We start from the raw sequence: 15,628 nt of genomic DNA on the forward strand, positions 1-15,628 counted from the left end.
TGTTGTGGCAGAAGAAGAATATCAGCAGATCCTTAAAACTTGCACACACTTTGGGGCTAGGGTCCTTGAAATGAGACGAGTCCAGTTTCTCCCCCTGTCCAGGAAAATGGACCTGACAAAGAGATGGAGTGAGCTTGGATCACTGCCCTTTATGCCCACGGTTCCAAAGCCAAATAAAATTTGCCCGAAAGATAAAAAATTAACCAATAGTCTATGTTTTATGGGGTCAGCGTTCAAAACACATGCATATAAAAAAGAAAATCCCAATGAAATATGAAATGCCATTGGACCTTGGCTCCATTTTTTATAGCCACGTGGGTTTTAAATTTTTATTGGACTCTCATGTCATCAAGCATCATCATGCAGGAAAAGCCACAGAGCACATGTTCTTTGCACAGTTCCCATAACATTCCCAATATAAAGGCATGCAGCTTACACAATCATAAAAGAAAGTGTAGAAATATTTTTTGCATTGATAGGAAAAGAGCACATAAATTGGGGGTGGGGGGTGGGCTAGAGGTGATTTGTCTGTGGTGTCATTCATTTTTGCATTTTGATTTTACATTTTTTTTATGTGCCATAGGTCTAATTATATAGAGAATCAAGATGCTGTAAAACAATAAAACATGAAAGAAGGATGAAAATGTTTACGGGCACTTCATGTCAATATACCAGGTGTGGAAACAATAAAAAGTCAAAGTGTCCTGATAGAAATTTAAGGGCTATCACAAGGATAGTACCAGCATCATCAACATAAAAACAGTTTACCTAATAAAAGAAGAAAAGAAATCTGCCACATGAGCATGTTTAAACCCACCAGGAGATCCCTGGGCTGTCCTCTAATTGGTGGCTTTATTTTCCATATATATTTTATTGCCTTCCTAACTGACTTTATGCAACTTTGCAGTCTGGGTCGTTGTGTCCTTGGGCAAGACACTTCACCTACCGCCTACTGGTGATGGCCAAAGGGTCCGATGGGGCGATATGGCAGCCTCGCTTCTGTCAGTCTGCCCCAGGGCAGCTGTGGCTACAACTGTAGCTTGCCTTCACCAGTGTATGAATGTGAGAGTGAAGGAATAGTGGTATTGTAAAGCGCTTTGAGGGTCCCGAAAAGCGCTATATAAATGCAATCCATTATTATTATTTTTCATCTATCATTTATTTTTCAGACTAGTTTATGTAATTTATGATTCTTTCACAGGGGTTTCCTTCATATTAATCAGATCATGTGTTGTTTCATTTTAGTAAAGTCTTCATTTTAAGCACTCACTATGTAATGTACTGTACATGAGACATCATGAGGTTAGAAACCTAAAACACACCAACGCAATACCTTTTTAAATCCTCTCTGGATGCCCATATCAGTCCATAATGGTCATGTCAATGTCTAACTTTCATTCTTGAACTGAACTGAATGTTTTACATATAAATATATTGCGGGTTATTGAGGAACTAAGCATTTCCATGCTAAATCCTGACATTAGTGCATCTCACTTTAACACATGAAGTGTCTGTCTGTCTGTGTGTTTGCTACTTTATCCACCAACTCCCTTAACACAGTTGAGCAACTGAACTTGGCACACAGGTACATTTTAGGCCCCTAAAGGCTCTTATCTACAGAGTGGATGCCACGTGGTTGCCAGGCCAAGACACTAAAATGATTTATGCACATATAACATCCTATTAAACAACATTGGTATTTTCATTTCATGGTAGTAAAATTTAATTTATATCCACAATAACTCATTTATGCATGACAGCAAAAGTAGGACCAAAGTAGTATGTTTTTGCATTTTTGCACCACAACACCACCCCATCAGTTTAATTTAATCAAAATAAGACCATGTTTATATTTACAAATCTGATTAATAAATGTTTTATTTTAATCCCATCATGTTGGGATTAAAATAAAAGAGGAATTATGGATTGGATCAACTGGTCACTAAATGCAATTGACACCCCTTTCTCAACGAGAAGTTTGAGCTTGCGTGAGCCTGAGTGCTGAAGATATCTACCTATTCGGAACCATGGTAACAGGGTTCTGGCTGATCGGAGCTGGCTTGGCCCTGACTTATCGAAGAATTAAGAAAGCGGAACCGGCTGTTCAAACCCCCACAAGGCTGCCCGCTGGGATTGGAACGATGGGAGAGGTGTGAGTTTCTCAAAATGGGCTCATTGAGTCAGCACGGATAAGATCTTGGAGAGGCTACGGCTGCTGAATAAGTTCTCTGACTGCAGACTGGATACATCTCAGAAGGGCTAGCCCGAAATATCATCTCTGGGCGCAAACTGGATGACATCTCCGGGAGGCACACTGCCGTGAGTTCTCAGAAATTGTCTCCTTGAGCACAAGAAATGACAACATCACAGAACACAAGTATGGCGAAGCTTGCGGGAGATTGAAAGACCAGCGTTGGACTGTAGAACTGCTTTGAAATTCATATGAGCTGTTCGCACTAAAGTGAAAATCACTATCACTTATGCGGATACCCCTTTGGCGCCGGTTGCGGTCTCAAGGCTGGAGCTGAACAACAACACCCTGATAACGACTGTGTTTAGTCTGTTCCTTCCCATTCCATGCAAGGCCACCTGGGTTGGCTGGAAGACTGTTTATTTAGCCTAGCAGGGCGAAGGACACTGTCTCAGCTGAACTCTGGACACGCACACATATACACTGATATGCACACACTCATCCCCCCTCGCTTTCCAAACGCCTTCGACACTTATTCTCTTCCGATGCTGACGGGGATCAAGGAGACCAGCGCACGCAGGCCCAGATGTACTGTCTAATTCGGCTGTCTCTCACCCTTTACCCACCCCTGTCGCTTGTCATGTGTTTCTTTGGTGTATTAAGAGTTTTTTTCATGTGCTATGTGCAGAGGTGTTTTTTTTCTGTTCTCAAACTGATCTCCCAGTTGGAGCTCAGTCTGGGGGGAGTTATTTTTTTCTCCTTATCTTTCCTCATGTGGTGCATTTTCCATTGTTATACCTCTCTGACCTGTCTTCCCCATGTGATGTTTTGTGTAATGTATGTATGGTCGGAGGGTAAGATGGCGCCGCCATTGCGTGCAATAGGTCGGCAGCCTTATGAAATTTCCCCTTGCGGGACTAATAAAGGTATATCAAATTTAAATTTATCAAATCAAAACACTGTCAACCATGAAAACGACGTAGAAAAGAGGGAGGACGAGTGCCCCCCGTGGCTGTACCTGGAGGAATTTTTCATGTACAGAGGGAGAAAAGGGGACAGCGTCCAGATGCTGTGCAAACTTTGTTTGACCTCATTCGTAGGAATGTTTTAGCTTATTATTTGGACAACCACCATCATTACAATAAATTAAATTTGTAGTCATTTAAAACTTGAGGTAAGAGGTTTCACAACTATACGTGTACAATATTGCTTTCTTATTTTTCATGTGTGTTAAGGTTATTAGTTTGGCTAAGATATTGTCATCGCCATTGGTTAGCCTGATATTAAAATAAGATGGAGCTAGCTAATGTGCGTGTGTGTGCACATGCATAATTGAGCTACAATTCGTAGGAATGTTTTAGCTTATTATTTGGACAACCACCGTCATTACAATAAATTAAATTTGTAGTCATTTAAAACTCACAGGCCTACAATCAGCTGGCCTATATTAAAAACAAAAACAAAAAACTGGAACATAGTGCTGAGCTGCATCTCAAATTAATCTTCCAGCTCTCAGCTGACATGTACCAGAGCCAGATTGATGGATCAGTTGATCAGTATCATTGGCCTGATATAGGCCTATCATAGTGACATGGCTCTTGATCAGTAGGGTTATATGTTTCCCAATATGATATATTTTTTTAAAGAACATAATGTGGATTGTTTTATTTGTTAGCTGTATGGGCAGCATTTTTGTGTATGTGATCCCTTTTCTTAAATTAGATTTGCTAAATACACATATTTTGCTCTCTAAGTATTATCTACTTGCAATTACAGCCTTAACATACATCAAACAACATCTTGAAACGATAGAGCATGGGAGTGAGGATCAGCAAAGAGAGTCATCTGATGAAGATGAATTCTTCTCCAGACCAATCTCCAGAAGGCTGCAAAGTGCAGTTGAGCTTGATGGTTACCTTGCTTGTGCCACAGACACCATGGAGCTGCTGCACTCCTTCTCAGCAATCAAAAACTTCTCTCTTAAACTGAACACAGCTCTGCCTGCTTCTGCTGCGTGTGAACGATTTTTTAGCTGTGCTGGTTTACTCTTCACAGCCAAACGAAGTCGGAAAGCCTCTGTTAATTTAGAAAACCAGCTCTTGCTGAAACTGAACAAAAGGTTCAGAAAGTAAAGTGTGACAGAAATGCTAAGAGTTTAAGACACTTACCTGCCTGTTGTTCAGTGTATGGGGAAAAGTTTAAATGGTTCGACGCATGTTCAGAAACATTTTTGTCATTCTTTTAACAAACAAAATTTCTTCTTTTATATCTACATTTATTTACAAAACAAGTTACCTTTCTATACCTTGTTCATCTGAGAAATGTGCTTTGAACATAAATATTTATACTGGTGAATCGAGTTGAATGCCTGCTATTGACGACAGAATAAAACATCAGTCTGTTAAAAAGTAATTAATACTCTGAGTAGTTTTTGAGAAGAGTACTTTGCACTTTTTCTCAAGTATTTTTAACACCAGTACTTTTACTTGTAATTGAGTACAATTTAACCACTGTAACAGTACTTGTACTTGAGTACAAATTTTGAGTACTCGTTCCACCTCTGGTTATAGCACTCCATGTATGGCCTGCTGCTAGCATCTTGCACCCTGCTGTTATGTGCTGATTGTCTCAGGGGCATCTTTACACAGCCTGCACTGGGGGTCTTGCCTGGTGTGATAGACCCCAACCTCTTTGGATCTTGCACTTAGAGCTTGTTCCTGTGCTGCCATGATTAGTGTCTCTGTGCTGTCCTTCAGTCCAGCTTTGTCCAGCCACTGCTGGGATTTCTTTTTTTTCTTTTTCTTTTTTTTCACCTGTCCCCTGTCCCGTTTGGTTCTTTTGCCATTGTCATCAGAATTATTGTCTAAAGGCAAAGAAAGATGCCCAACGGATTTACAGGGTGGGCCATTTATATGGATACATCGTTATAACATGGGAATGGTTGGTGAAAGTTCTGTTTGTGGCACATTAGTATAGGTGAGGGGGCAAACTCCTCAAGATGGGTGGTGACCATGGTGGCCATTTAGAAGTCGGCCATCTTGGATACAACTTTTGTTTTTTCAATAGGAAGAGGGTCATGTGACACATCAAACTTATTGGTAATGTCACAAGAAAAACAATGGTGTGCTTGGCTTCAACTTAACTTTATTCTTTCCTGAGTTATTTACAAGTTTCTCTTTGTTCACAGCCATTGACATGTCGAAGAGGTTAACACGTGAGGAGCGGATCAAAATTGTGTTGATATCTGGTGAACGCAGTAACCGGGTCATTGCAGCAGATTTCAATGCAAGACACCCTACGACACCCCCCATCTCCCATGCTACAGATAGCAAACTGTTTTGCTAACTGTAAATCCAACACTGGTTCAGTGATGGATTTGCCAAAATGTCGACGCAAGCAAACTGTCACTAATGAAGAAACATCAGTGGCTGTCCTAGCTTCATTCATGGTAAATGAACTGGTTCTTATATAGCGCTTTTCTACTCATCTGAGCACTCAAAGCGCTTTACACAACTTGTGCATTCACCCATTCACACAAGCACACTTGTGTGAATGGTGCTTCATAGCTAACATTCACACACATTCATACTCCAATGGATGCATACGAAAACTTGTACTTCACAGTCAAAATCTACACAATACAGACAAGAACAGGAAGACTTCACAACCAATGACGGTCAGGAAAAATGGGTGAAGACCTTTTCAGACAAGAATCTCACTGAACCTGAAAACCATTTCTCCACAACAGTTTCCCATAGTGGACCTCGGGAATACATCAATACATGATATAAGAAACTTAACAAAGTCTAGACACTTATAGTATGGTATAATTTTCATTTAACAGATAATAGCATGAACAGGCAAACAGTACTGCACCATCAGTATGTACTAGTAAATGGCGGTAATGATCAATGGATAAATTATGTTTTGTAGTGGTGGGCTCATAAGGTGGATAAAAACCTGAGTACAAAATCACCAGCATGCTCTGGTGAACCCAGTGACTAGTGTCATTGTACTGTCGTTCAAAAAGTGAAGCTCCAGGTGGCACTTTAGTTTAATGAGTTTAATGACTAAAGTCATTAAAAATACAATGACGCATGAAACCTTTACTTCGGTTAGCCATTGTTTTTAAAGGAAGCTCTTGGAAATAGCAGGGAGAAACTGAATGTGCAACTGCTAGTGAGAGAAGTTGTTATTGATGTGTTACATTTTTATGAGACTCCCTGAAAAATAACCCATAAAGTAAAACTGAGAAAACAGTTTTCAAAGTTTCCATGCATGCTCAATCACCCAGGTAAGGAAATCACAAAAAGTTTAATCTGTTCATCTGGACGTAGAATTTTCAGTGAGAGAAACAAACAAACAAATGAAATCAAAACCTAATTTCTCCTTTTCTTGATAGAGATAAACTGGCCTCACAGCCTATTATTTGTCAGCGGGTTCAGTCATTATTCAAACGTACTGTTTATAATTTTGGGGAAACCTGCATTCAGCTGAGACTGAAAGAGTCACTTGGATTAGCGACGAAACATTTCTCCCACTGAAAAGAGGACGTCCAGAGTAGAATCAACTTTTTGGGAGTCTTCAAAGCAAACACTGATAATTAAAACAAAGCAGTGTCTGATATAACTTGTAGTTACATTTTATTTTATTTTAGTTTTTTAAAATGTTGTCAGTTGTCTAGGAATGGCTCCAAGGGACCTTACTAACTTGTGTGAGTCTCAGCTCAATTCTCATTCTTAGACCATCATTGAGTGCCTTGGACTTTTCCATTTTTCTGAGTATTGGTCAATTTAGTGATTGCTGTCAAATAAATCTGTTTTTTGCTGGCCAGTTGTAGTTTCTAATATCCGCTTTTTAATGAAAACAGATTATGGAGTCTGATATGATACCCATTCTTAAACCCCTCTTTGTAATCACTTCTTCAGCAACTTTTTGTCAGGATCTAGTGAGAGAGTTATGTTGATGAGCTTTTACAAAACGTCTCTCTTAATCTATGCTTTAGTTTTCCAAAGGACAAGATCACATCAGCAGCTGAAAGATTTAAATCTTTAATCATTTCTTTTGAAGCTCAAACTTTAAATGTAACTGGTGGAAAAAAATAAAAGGTTTGGCTATCACTAACAAAAATTTAATAGATCTCGGCCATGCCAAGATAAAATGGCATGGCCTGCATTTGTATAGTGCTTTTCTAGTCCATAGGACCCCAAAGCGCTTTACACTACATTCAGTCATTCACCCATTCACACACTGGCGATGGCAAGCTACATTGTAGCCATGACAGAGGCGAGGCTGCCGGACACAGGCGCCACCAGGCCCTCTGACCACCACCAGTAGGCAAACATGGGGTTAGTATCTTGCCCAAGGATATTTGACATGCAGCCAGGAGGCAGCCTGGGATCGAACCACCGACCTTCTGATTAGTGGCTGACCTGCTCTGCCACCTGAGCTACAGCCACCCCACTGACACTGTATAAATTTCAACACAACCTAATAAAAATTTTTTTGATTTTTTTGATCGCACCAGTGTTTTAATAAACTGTAACATATAGTTGAGTAATGATGTTGCTGAATATGAGTTTTTGTATAAAGTGGGCGTATGTAAATATACATAATATCTCTTCTGCTTTTTAGCCCTACTACTTTAATAGGGCACCTTTAAAGTTTTCACGGCTCATAAAGTGTAAAGGTATGTGTGCAGATCAGCTATGAGGAAGGGGATCATAGTCATCCACTGCAGTGTAAAACAGTTTGTCTTCAGAGGGCATCTTATCAGTCTTTATCTGGGTCAGCTGTTATCTTTTCTGCTCAATCTGACTTGTCCTTCGTTCTGACTGCAGTAAACTTTAAGTATGGCTTCTCTCCTGATGTGAACGAGCGTGTGAAGGCTTGTTGGGTCATATCTCCACAAATCTGTCTGCAGATAACAATTTAATCTGATAGGATTCACACCGTAGTTACTGCTCTACTGTTAAAAAAAAGAAAAAAGAGCGATAAGAATTCATCTCGCTTGGGGAGAAGCCAACTAGCTCAACAGATGTTAAGTTTGCATTGAGTTTATGGCCCTGGTCCTTTGCATAGTAGTTCCTGTGAAAAGTTTATGGATTTACAGATTTGTACCAAGTTGTGCCATCTTCAACCTCCCAGTCAAAAGTATTTTGTTGTTGTCTCAGTCATCCAGATAAGGAATTTCCAAAAAGTTGATTCTGTTCATGTGGCCGTAGTGTTTTCAGTAGAGGAAACGTTTTGTTACTCATCCAGGTGATGTCTCAGCAGACACCAGATTTCCATAAATAATGGACTGTGAGGTCACTTTCTTGATCATTAATATGCAAACTGACATGACCATTGATCAACAACTTTTGGTCAATGGCCAATGATAAATGGATTTTAGCACCATTTACATGAAAAGGGAAAAGACCATCTCTGAATTAAGGAGGGGGCCTAATGGTACATCTTTTACCATCTTACAATGCTGTGATTGCAGCCATTCCCCAATTCTTTAGATATTGCTCAAACCAGCGTTCCTCCCTGTCCTGATGTGTACATCCTCATCATTGAAAAAGTGGCTACTGGCCTGTAGGTGTAAATAGACTGCAGAGACCTGCCCTGATGTGTTGTGCTATCCGTTTAGCCAGAGGTTGTTTGGTTTCCCTAATGTATAAATCATGGCAAGCCTCCTGGCACTTAACAGTGCACACTATATTATTCTGTATGTGCCAGGATCCTTGGGGTGGGCCAATTTCTGACGCAACATGTTTTGGGGTTTGAAAGCCACAGAGAGGCGGTGTTTCTCCCACTTTGCTACGTCCAGATGAACACAACCAACTTTCTGGGTATTGGTTGTTGTTTTGCTTTTTGTAAGTTAGTTGTTTATTTGTTCATGAAGCTTAAAGCAGTTTTGTAACACTGGATCAGAGCTCGATTGTGTAGTAGGTGTGTGGTTCAGAAAAACTTCTGTGCTATGTTGGGACTGTTGCATTTTTAGAACAAACACATGATAGAAAAGAACTTCTGTCTTCCTCTCTGTTTAATTACTTTAAACAGAGTTCAATCCTTGGCCCACGGTTATTGTGATACTTTAACTGGTTTAACTGTAAAGAATTGATTTAATCTTAGAAATGTTACATAAAACAAATTAGACAAAACTACTGTTTTGATTTTATCAGAGTACAAACTTGCGTAATGAAATGGAACAATGGGCTATTCCCACATTATAATGAATGACAATCTATTTTCTCAAAAAGAAGGGGAATAAATAGTTCAGTCTGTCTGTAATAGTTATTAATTTTTCAATCATATTATGATTTCAGCATTTAAAAACTGAAGATTTGTATTTTTTTTTAATTATTATTTTTACATGTGGCCTTGTGGATACAAATCAAACCAGTCTGAGCAATTGTCATTCTGATCTTTGTCAAAATTAGTTCATTAGTTTCAGCTTTCTGATGAAAACAGATTGTGGACTCTGATATGATTCCCATTCTTAAACAGCTCCTTGTAATCAGTACTTCAGCAACATGTTGTGAGCATAGGATAACTCTTTTAAGTTATTTTGATGAGCTTTTGCAACACTTCTCTCTAAATTCAGACGTATGTTTTCCAAAGGACAAGATCACATCAGCAGCTAGAAGATGAGTCATTGAATAATTTCTTTAGAACAAGGGGGGTCTCTAATGGGGTGATATTAGGAGAGAAGGTTTGATTCTTTTAGATTTTTTTTTTAACAATATAACAAATTTTATTCACATGTTCAACAGTTATTGGTCTGTTCTTTCACCTTTTCTCACTGTGTCAGAGTAAAAGTAGGAACAGATAAAAACCTTCAGGAATAGAAACACAGCAATAAATTTAGACATTTTAAACCCCAACGATCTAAATTTGCAAAGCTGCCAAGTCTTGTAAAAGAGATTTCAATCTCAGTGGAACGTCCTGGTAAAATAAAGGTAAATGTAAGAGGGTATAACAGAGATCAAGGCATCATGAGTTTTCTTTTTTCAACCATGTAGATTTTTATTTTTAGTTAAGAGGTTTTTATTTTTTTTAATCAACAGAAAAGACAGGCCTGAGGTTAGGCCTATGCTTAAACTGGAAAACCTTTAAAAAATTTTATGTCCAGGATTATCTTAATGGCTGCCAGTCTCACTGTTTTATGGTGTTGTATAATCACTTACTTGCTATATTAAAGTTTAGCCAAGTTCTGTGAAGGATAGAATTCATTATAATGCATTCAACTCGTTATATAAGGTTCCTTTTTTATTATGTTTGAATTAACAGTGAATTCCTGACATTAACATTGTATATGTAGAAGTATTTCACAATTGTTGGCTATAGTTATGACATTGTCTTAGCCATAGTTGTATACTGGAAAGTCAACTGTGACATGGCGTTCACTCAATATTTAACCAAAACGGTCATCTTTCCTTACGCAACCCAAAGCCTTCCCATGCAAAAGCCCATTCAAGGTGCAGCATGGAAACTCTAAGTCCCACCGTCAAACATTCGCCCTTTGTATCCGTCTACATGCCAACCTCATTAGACAACACTCTCTGGATAAGACAAAACATAATTTTTAAAAACAAACTGAATAAAAGCACTTGCAGTACAGAGAAGTGGGATTGTAATGAGACATCTGGCAGCATCATGTAAGAATAAATGTAAAAAAATAATAATAATTTCATCAAAAAATAATCGCCTCCAATCTGACCCTGAGAATTCTGATATTCTGCATACAGCTTCAGTATATTTAATGAAGCTGTATGCAGAATATTACCCTTATACTATGATCATTTTCTGACACGCAGACCCTCAGTAGGTGTGGGTGCAAATTTGTTTTTTAATTATTGTTTTTAGCATTTTTATAATAATAATTACATAAGTACTAGCGATATCCTCAGTAAATTTTCAGTAAATTCTCCTTCCCATTATTGAGTGTAACCAGTGGTTTGTACATTAGAAATAAACAGAGTTTACAGCAATCATGAAGGAAACTTGACAGTGATCCTACTACCTCCTAAATAGTGTTCCTGACTTGGTTAGATGATGTGAAGTTGGTTTTCATAACCATGGCAATAATTGTCATCATCTCTATATGTTTATTTTCATTAAGCCTAACAGTGGCTTTCCTCACTTGCACTGAGATTTCTTTCAACCTAATATTGAGAGTTCCAATCTAAAGACACAAAACACAAATTCAGAGCAGTAAAGTGTCTGAAACTGGACTTGACAGTCTGTCAAACCAGAAAGTAAGAAGATAAGCAAACCAGAGAGTCTTTCACATTTTATTAGAAAATAAAAGCCTCTGAAGCAGTTTTTTGGATATCAGGTTTTGTTGTTGTTGTTGTTTTTTTGTTTTTTTTAAAAGAAATGTAGCAGAGAAGCCCGTTTGCCCATCTCAGCGAGACCGAGTCGGCCTCTTTTCAGCTCTGTGACGTCTCCTTTAACCTGATGCTGCCTGTTACATGAGCGATGAAGCATCTCAGCAGGTAAATCCCCCCAAACTGGATTGAGCTGTTTCACAAAGAACACAAAAAGGGAGAAATATAGACATTTTATTATGCTGTGAAGTATTGTTATACTGTAAAACTATCAGCTTTCAGGCACTGAGTTTGAACAAAAACAATAATTAATGAAAACATATGTGTCAGAGTCAGGTTTAATATAACAATAGAAATCCAGGAAGTATCACTCAAGCTTCAAAGGAAGAAGACTCATTGAGGGCTCTGTTTATATTTTTTCATCACTAAGAAACCCACTGTGTGAGTCTTGGTCTGTGAGAGGAAGTGAGACAGTTACCTAATAAGAAACGGTTGAGGGAAGCAGCTCGTCGTCTCTGTCTTTACCACATCCTGAAGGTTCAGCAAATTTGTCAGCAGAGTGCCACTCCGACATTTGTCGATCTTTGTCACCACCATCTGAACAATAAAGTACAACCCTCAGAAAAGCGCAGACAGGATGTCCCCGTGGCTCCCCCAAAAAGCCTTCAGTAAATCCAAAACTGCAAGAAGAATACTAACGGGGCTAAGAGTTGTGAAGAATCCGGCTCCATCATATTCTAAATACTTAATTGTGCCATATTATTCCACTTATCTCAGTCTGTCGGCCTACTTGACTTACATAGTTTCTAAAACTAGAATGGGAGACAAGGCCCTCTGCTGTGGAACCAGCTCCCAGTTTGGATTCAGGACACAGAAACAGTTTCTAATTTCTCTTCTTTTAAGATTAGGCTTCAAACTTTTCTTTGTGATCAAGGTTATAAATAAGTTATGAATCAGATGATCCTGATCCACTGATAACTTTGAGCTAGTGCAGAAGTGTTAGCACTGTCACCTCTCAACCAGAGGATCCTGGGTTAAAATCCAGCTTGTGGTCTCTGAGTGAAGTCTGACCAATGTCCCTGTGGTTTTTTTCTTTGGATGTAGACACCCTCACACAGGCCAAATGCATGCACGTTAGGTTAACAGGCACTTTTAAAGTGGCAAATTAAAGTGCTTGGAATGGCACGAAAGCACGGTTAGAATAGTTTTTTATTCTAAACTGTATTGAGTGCCCAGTAAGACTGGAAAAGCACTATATAAATACTGGTACCTTACATGGACCCTCCCTTAGCAAGGATCTCTTTCACTTTATGCTTGCTTCTATCATCTTGAACTAACAAAGCAGACTAGCTCTGACACCTGGTGGTCTCTTAAAAACACTGCACTCCCTGATCAGCATTTTAAAGGATTCACTTTGTTGTTGTTCTCCTGCAGTTCAAAGAAATGAACGAGGAACCCGGTGAGTCTAAAATGGGTGCAGCCTTGACTGTAAAAGCTGTAAAGAAAATCTATCGGCAAGAGAACGTAGACCTCCTGCCACCTACTACCATGTGACACTCAATAAACTTCACTGACAAGTCTGTCCTTTGCCTTGTAAATCATTAAAAGAATCCGATCATTTGCAACCACTACTTCCATGTAATCATATTTAAAGTGTGTACACTCCCCATTTCTTTTTCAACTTCACAGAAATATCAGTTTTAAGTTTGAAACCGTCTTCGACTGTGCTGTCACAGCCTTAATGTGTTGCAGTGTTTAATCAGCTCAGAGCATGAATAATTGACCGCAGAGTGCGCAGCGAGCGGGGCTGCTTCATTTTAACGGCCAGTTTTTAAATAGCTGAGTGGGAACATTCAGCATTAATTCAGTGTGGACATAATGATGAAGGACTGAGAAGAAGAATGAGCCACATGTAAGGCGGAGGGGGAGGCACTTCAATGCTTGTTTCCTCCTGGAGAACACGGCGGGTCTGGACCCACGCTGGAGTGGCGGCGCAGTGGCAGGATGGCTGCTGTGTTTGCTCAACCAATGTGATTTCTGTGCAGAGGAGTTTTTTGTTTCCTGTTCTCATGCGGTCCTCCCATAGGAGCCCAGCATGAGTAGAGGTCTCTTTTTTTCCTCTTGTACTTTCCCATTGTAGTGTACATTTCAGTGGTTTTCTGTAATGTTACCGATCTCCGACCTGTATCCCCATGTGATGTCTGTGTTGTGTGTGTAAGATCGGGGGCGGGTCCATTCCACTGCAGGGCAACCTGCATGTGGCGAATAAAGCTGATTGATTGGTTAGTGCTCAACAACTCCACCAAAGAGCGCAAACCCAAAGAGACCCTCTTGATCGTGGCTCAAGAGTTGGGAGTTCGCCTTGTAATCGGAAGGTTGCTGGTTCGAGCCCCGGCTTGGACAGTCTCGGTCGTTGTGTCCTTGGGCAAGACACTTCACCCGTTGCCTACTGGTGGTGGTCAGAGGGCCCGGTGGCGCCAGTGTCCGGCAGCCTCGCCTCTGTCAGTGCGCCCCAGGTTGGCTGTGGCTACAATGTAGCTTGCCATCACCAGTGTGTGAATGTGTGTGTGTATGGGTGGATGACTGGATGTGTAAAGTGCTTTGGGGTCCTTAGGGACTAGTAAAGCGCTATACAAATACAGGCCATTTACCATTTACTCCACAAAATATTCCACATGAATGCTGATTAAGGGGCCCGGCCGGGCACAGCCCGAAGAGGAGACATGGGCCCATCCTCCCGCAGGCCCATCACCCGCAGGAGGCGCCATAGGGGTCGGGTGCATTGTGTGCCGGCTTAGTCTGCTGCCCCTGCGACCCGGCCTCGGATGAAGTTGGATGGAAAGCTGATTAAATTTAGTTACTTTCAATCAACTAACCAGGCTTCACTTGTTCTACAAACCGCAAGATCTTAAAACCTTTTTTCGCACCAAATCATCCTGATGATTACAAAACTGAAATTAAGCCAGAGTCCTACCACATACGGACATCGGGTCTCCTCACACATCTCCAAGGCAATCAGGTCAGCCTTCTGCAGACCGACGCTGCCATCGACCAACAGGAAGGTCCTCACGAGGCTGAAAGAAGACATGTTACACAAGGTTTTTTAGTGAACACCAGGTTCGTACCAGGAAGACACGGTCGCTCACCATCAGAAAGACAGGAGCACAAACGCTGAGTGACATTTAAGCTCACCGCAAACCTAGATGTGTCACCTGAGACCTGGTGAACATCCATTTAGTTTTTATTAGTTTCAGTGTTAGTTTATACTTATTACGAACTCCTAAATAAGCGGGAAGGATCAAATTAATATAAGAGACTGCATTTAAAAGCTTAAGACTACTAATGTTAAACATTTTCCTTTTTAAAATGTTGGTTGTCAACCACCTTTTAAGTTTTGTATATATTGTCTGTGAAAGTTCTCAGTCATCCAGGTCATAGTACTCTAAAGAGCTTGGAAAGAAAAGCGCTGATTTTTGTGAACATGTCTTTGTTGCCAAAAACATCACAACAGCAATGACCAATCACTACAAAGCAAACTAAATAGGCTTATATTAGCAGACAGCATTAGCCAAACTGGTTTTTCACTGCAATAAACAACTTTTCCTTACTTAGCTCAACCCCTCAGGATAGTTTCATAGCATGATTTCTTTGGCTAACTGTCAGAGGAAATCCTCAGTATTGCTCCATCATAGACATCATGAATAAACAACACAAACAAGTCTTTCATCAGCTCTTCATCACTTACTTTTTCCGTGTGTAGAGGTAAGGCTCTACCATATCCACAAAATCTCTGGGTGCCTTGTGTCCATACCCTGGCATGTCCACGATGGTGAAGGCTTTGCCCACTCTGAAGAAGTTCATCTTCTTTGTGTGACCCTGAAGGTAAGACACAGGCAAAGCTTATGATGTCCAGATATTGATGAACTCAGTCATTGCAGCATCAGTGAGTGTGTTTCAACTTTGTAACATTAAATTACAATGTTTAGTTTTTATTAGTTTCAGTCTTTTTATTTATCACAAGGAGGAGCAGCATGTAAGAAGTTCCAGATGTGGAAAACATGCAAACATGTAGACATCATAGTCTCTATAATCAGGCTGATTATGTGTAAAATTAAAACCA

General features: G+C 40.0%; 1 protein-coding gene across 1 annotated transcript in view; it reads right to left on the bottom strand.

Moving 5' to 3' along the window:
• Positions 1-11,458: 11,458 nt before the first annotated feature.
• The window catches only part of gtpbp8 (GTP binding protein 8), a 9,081-nt gene continuing 4,911 nt past the window's right edge, over positions 11,459-15,628 (bottom strand). The window contains exons 5-8 of the mRNA XM_005745716.2: positions 15,254-15,384; positions 14,483-14,582; positions 11,987-12,105; positions 11,459-11,701 (exon numbers count right to left, since the gene is read on the bottom strand). Coding sequence (XP_005745773.2) covers positions 11,611-11,701; positions 11,987-12,105; positions 14,483-14,582; positions 15,254-15,384 — 441 coding nt within the window. The 3' untranslated portion in view covers positions 11,459-11,610. The remainder of the gene's footprint in view (positions 11,702-11,986; positions 12,106-14,482; positions 14,583-15,253; positions 15,385-15,628) is intronic.

The sequence above is a fragment of the Pundamilia nyererei genome, unplaced genomic scaffold (assembly GCF_000239375.1).
Source record: "Pundamilia nyererei isolate P.nyererei 1_Seehausen unplaced genomic scaffold, PunNye1.0 scaffold00163, whole genome shotgun sequence".
In the NCBI taxonomy this organism is placed as follows: Eukaryota; Metazoa; Chordata; class Actinopteri; order Cichliformes; family Cichlidae; genus Pundamilia; species Pundamilia nyererei.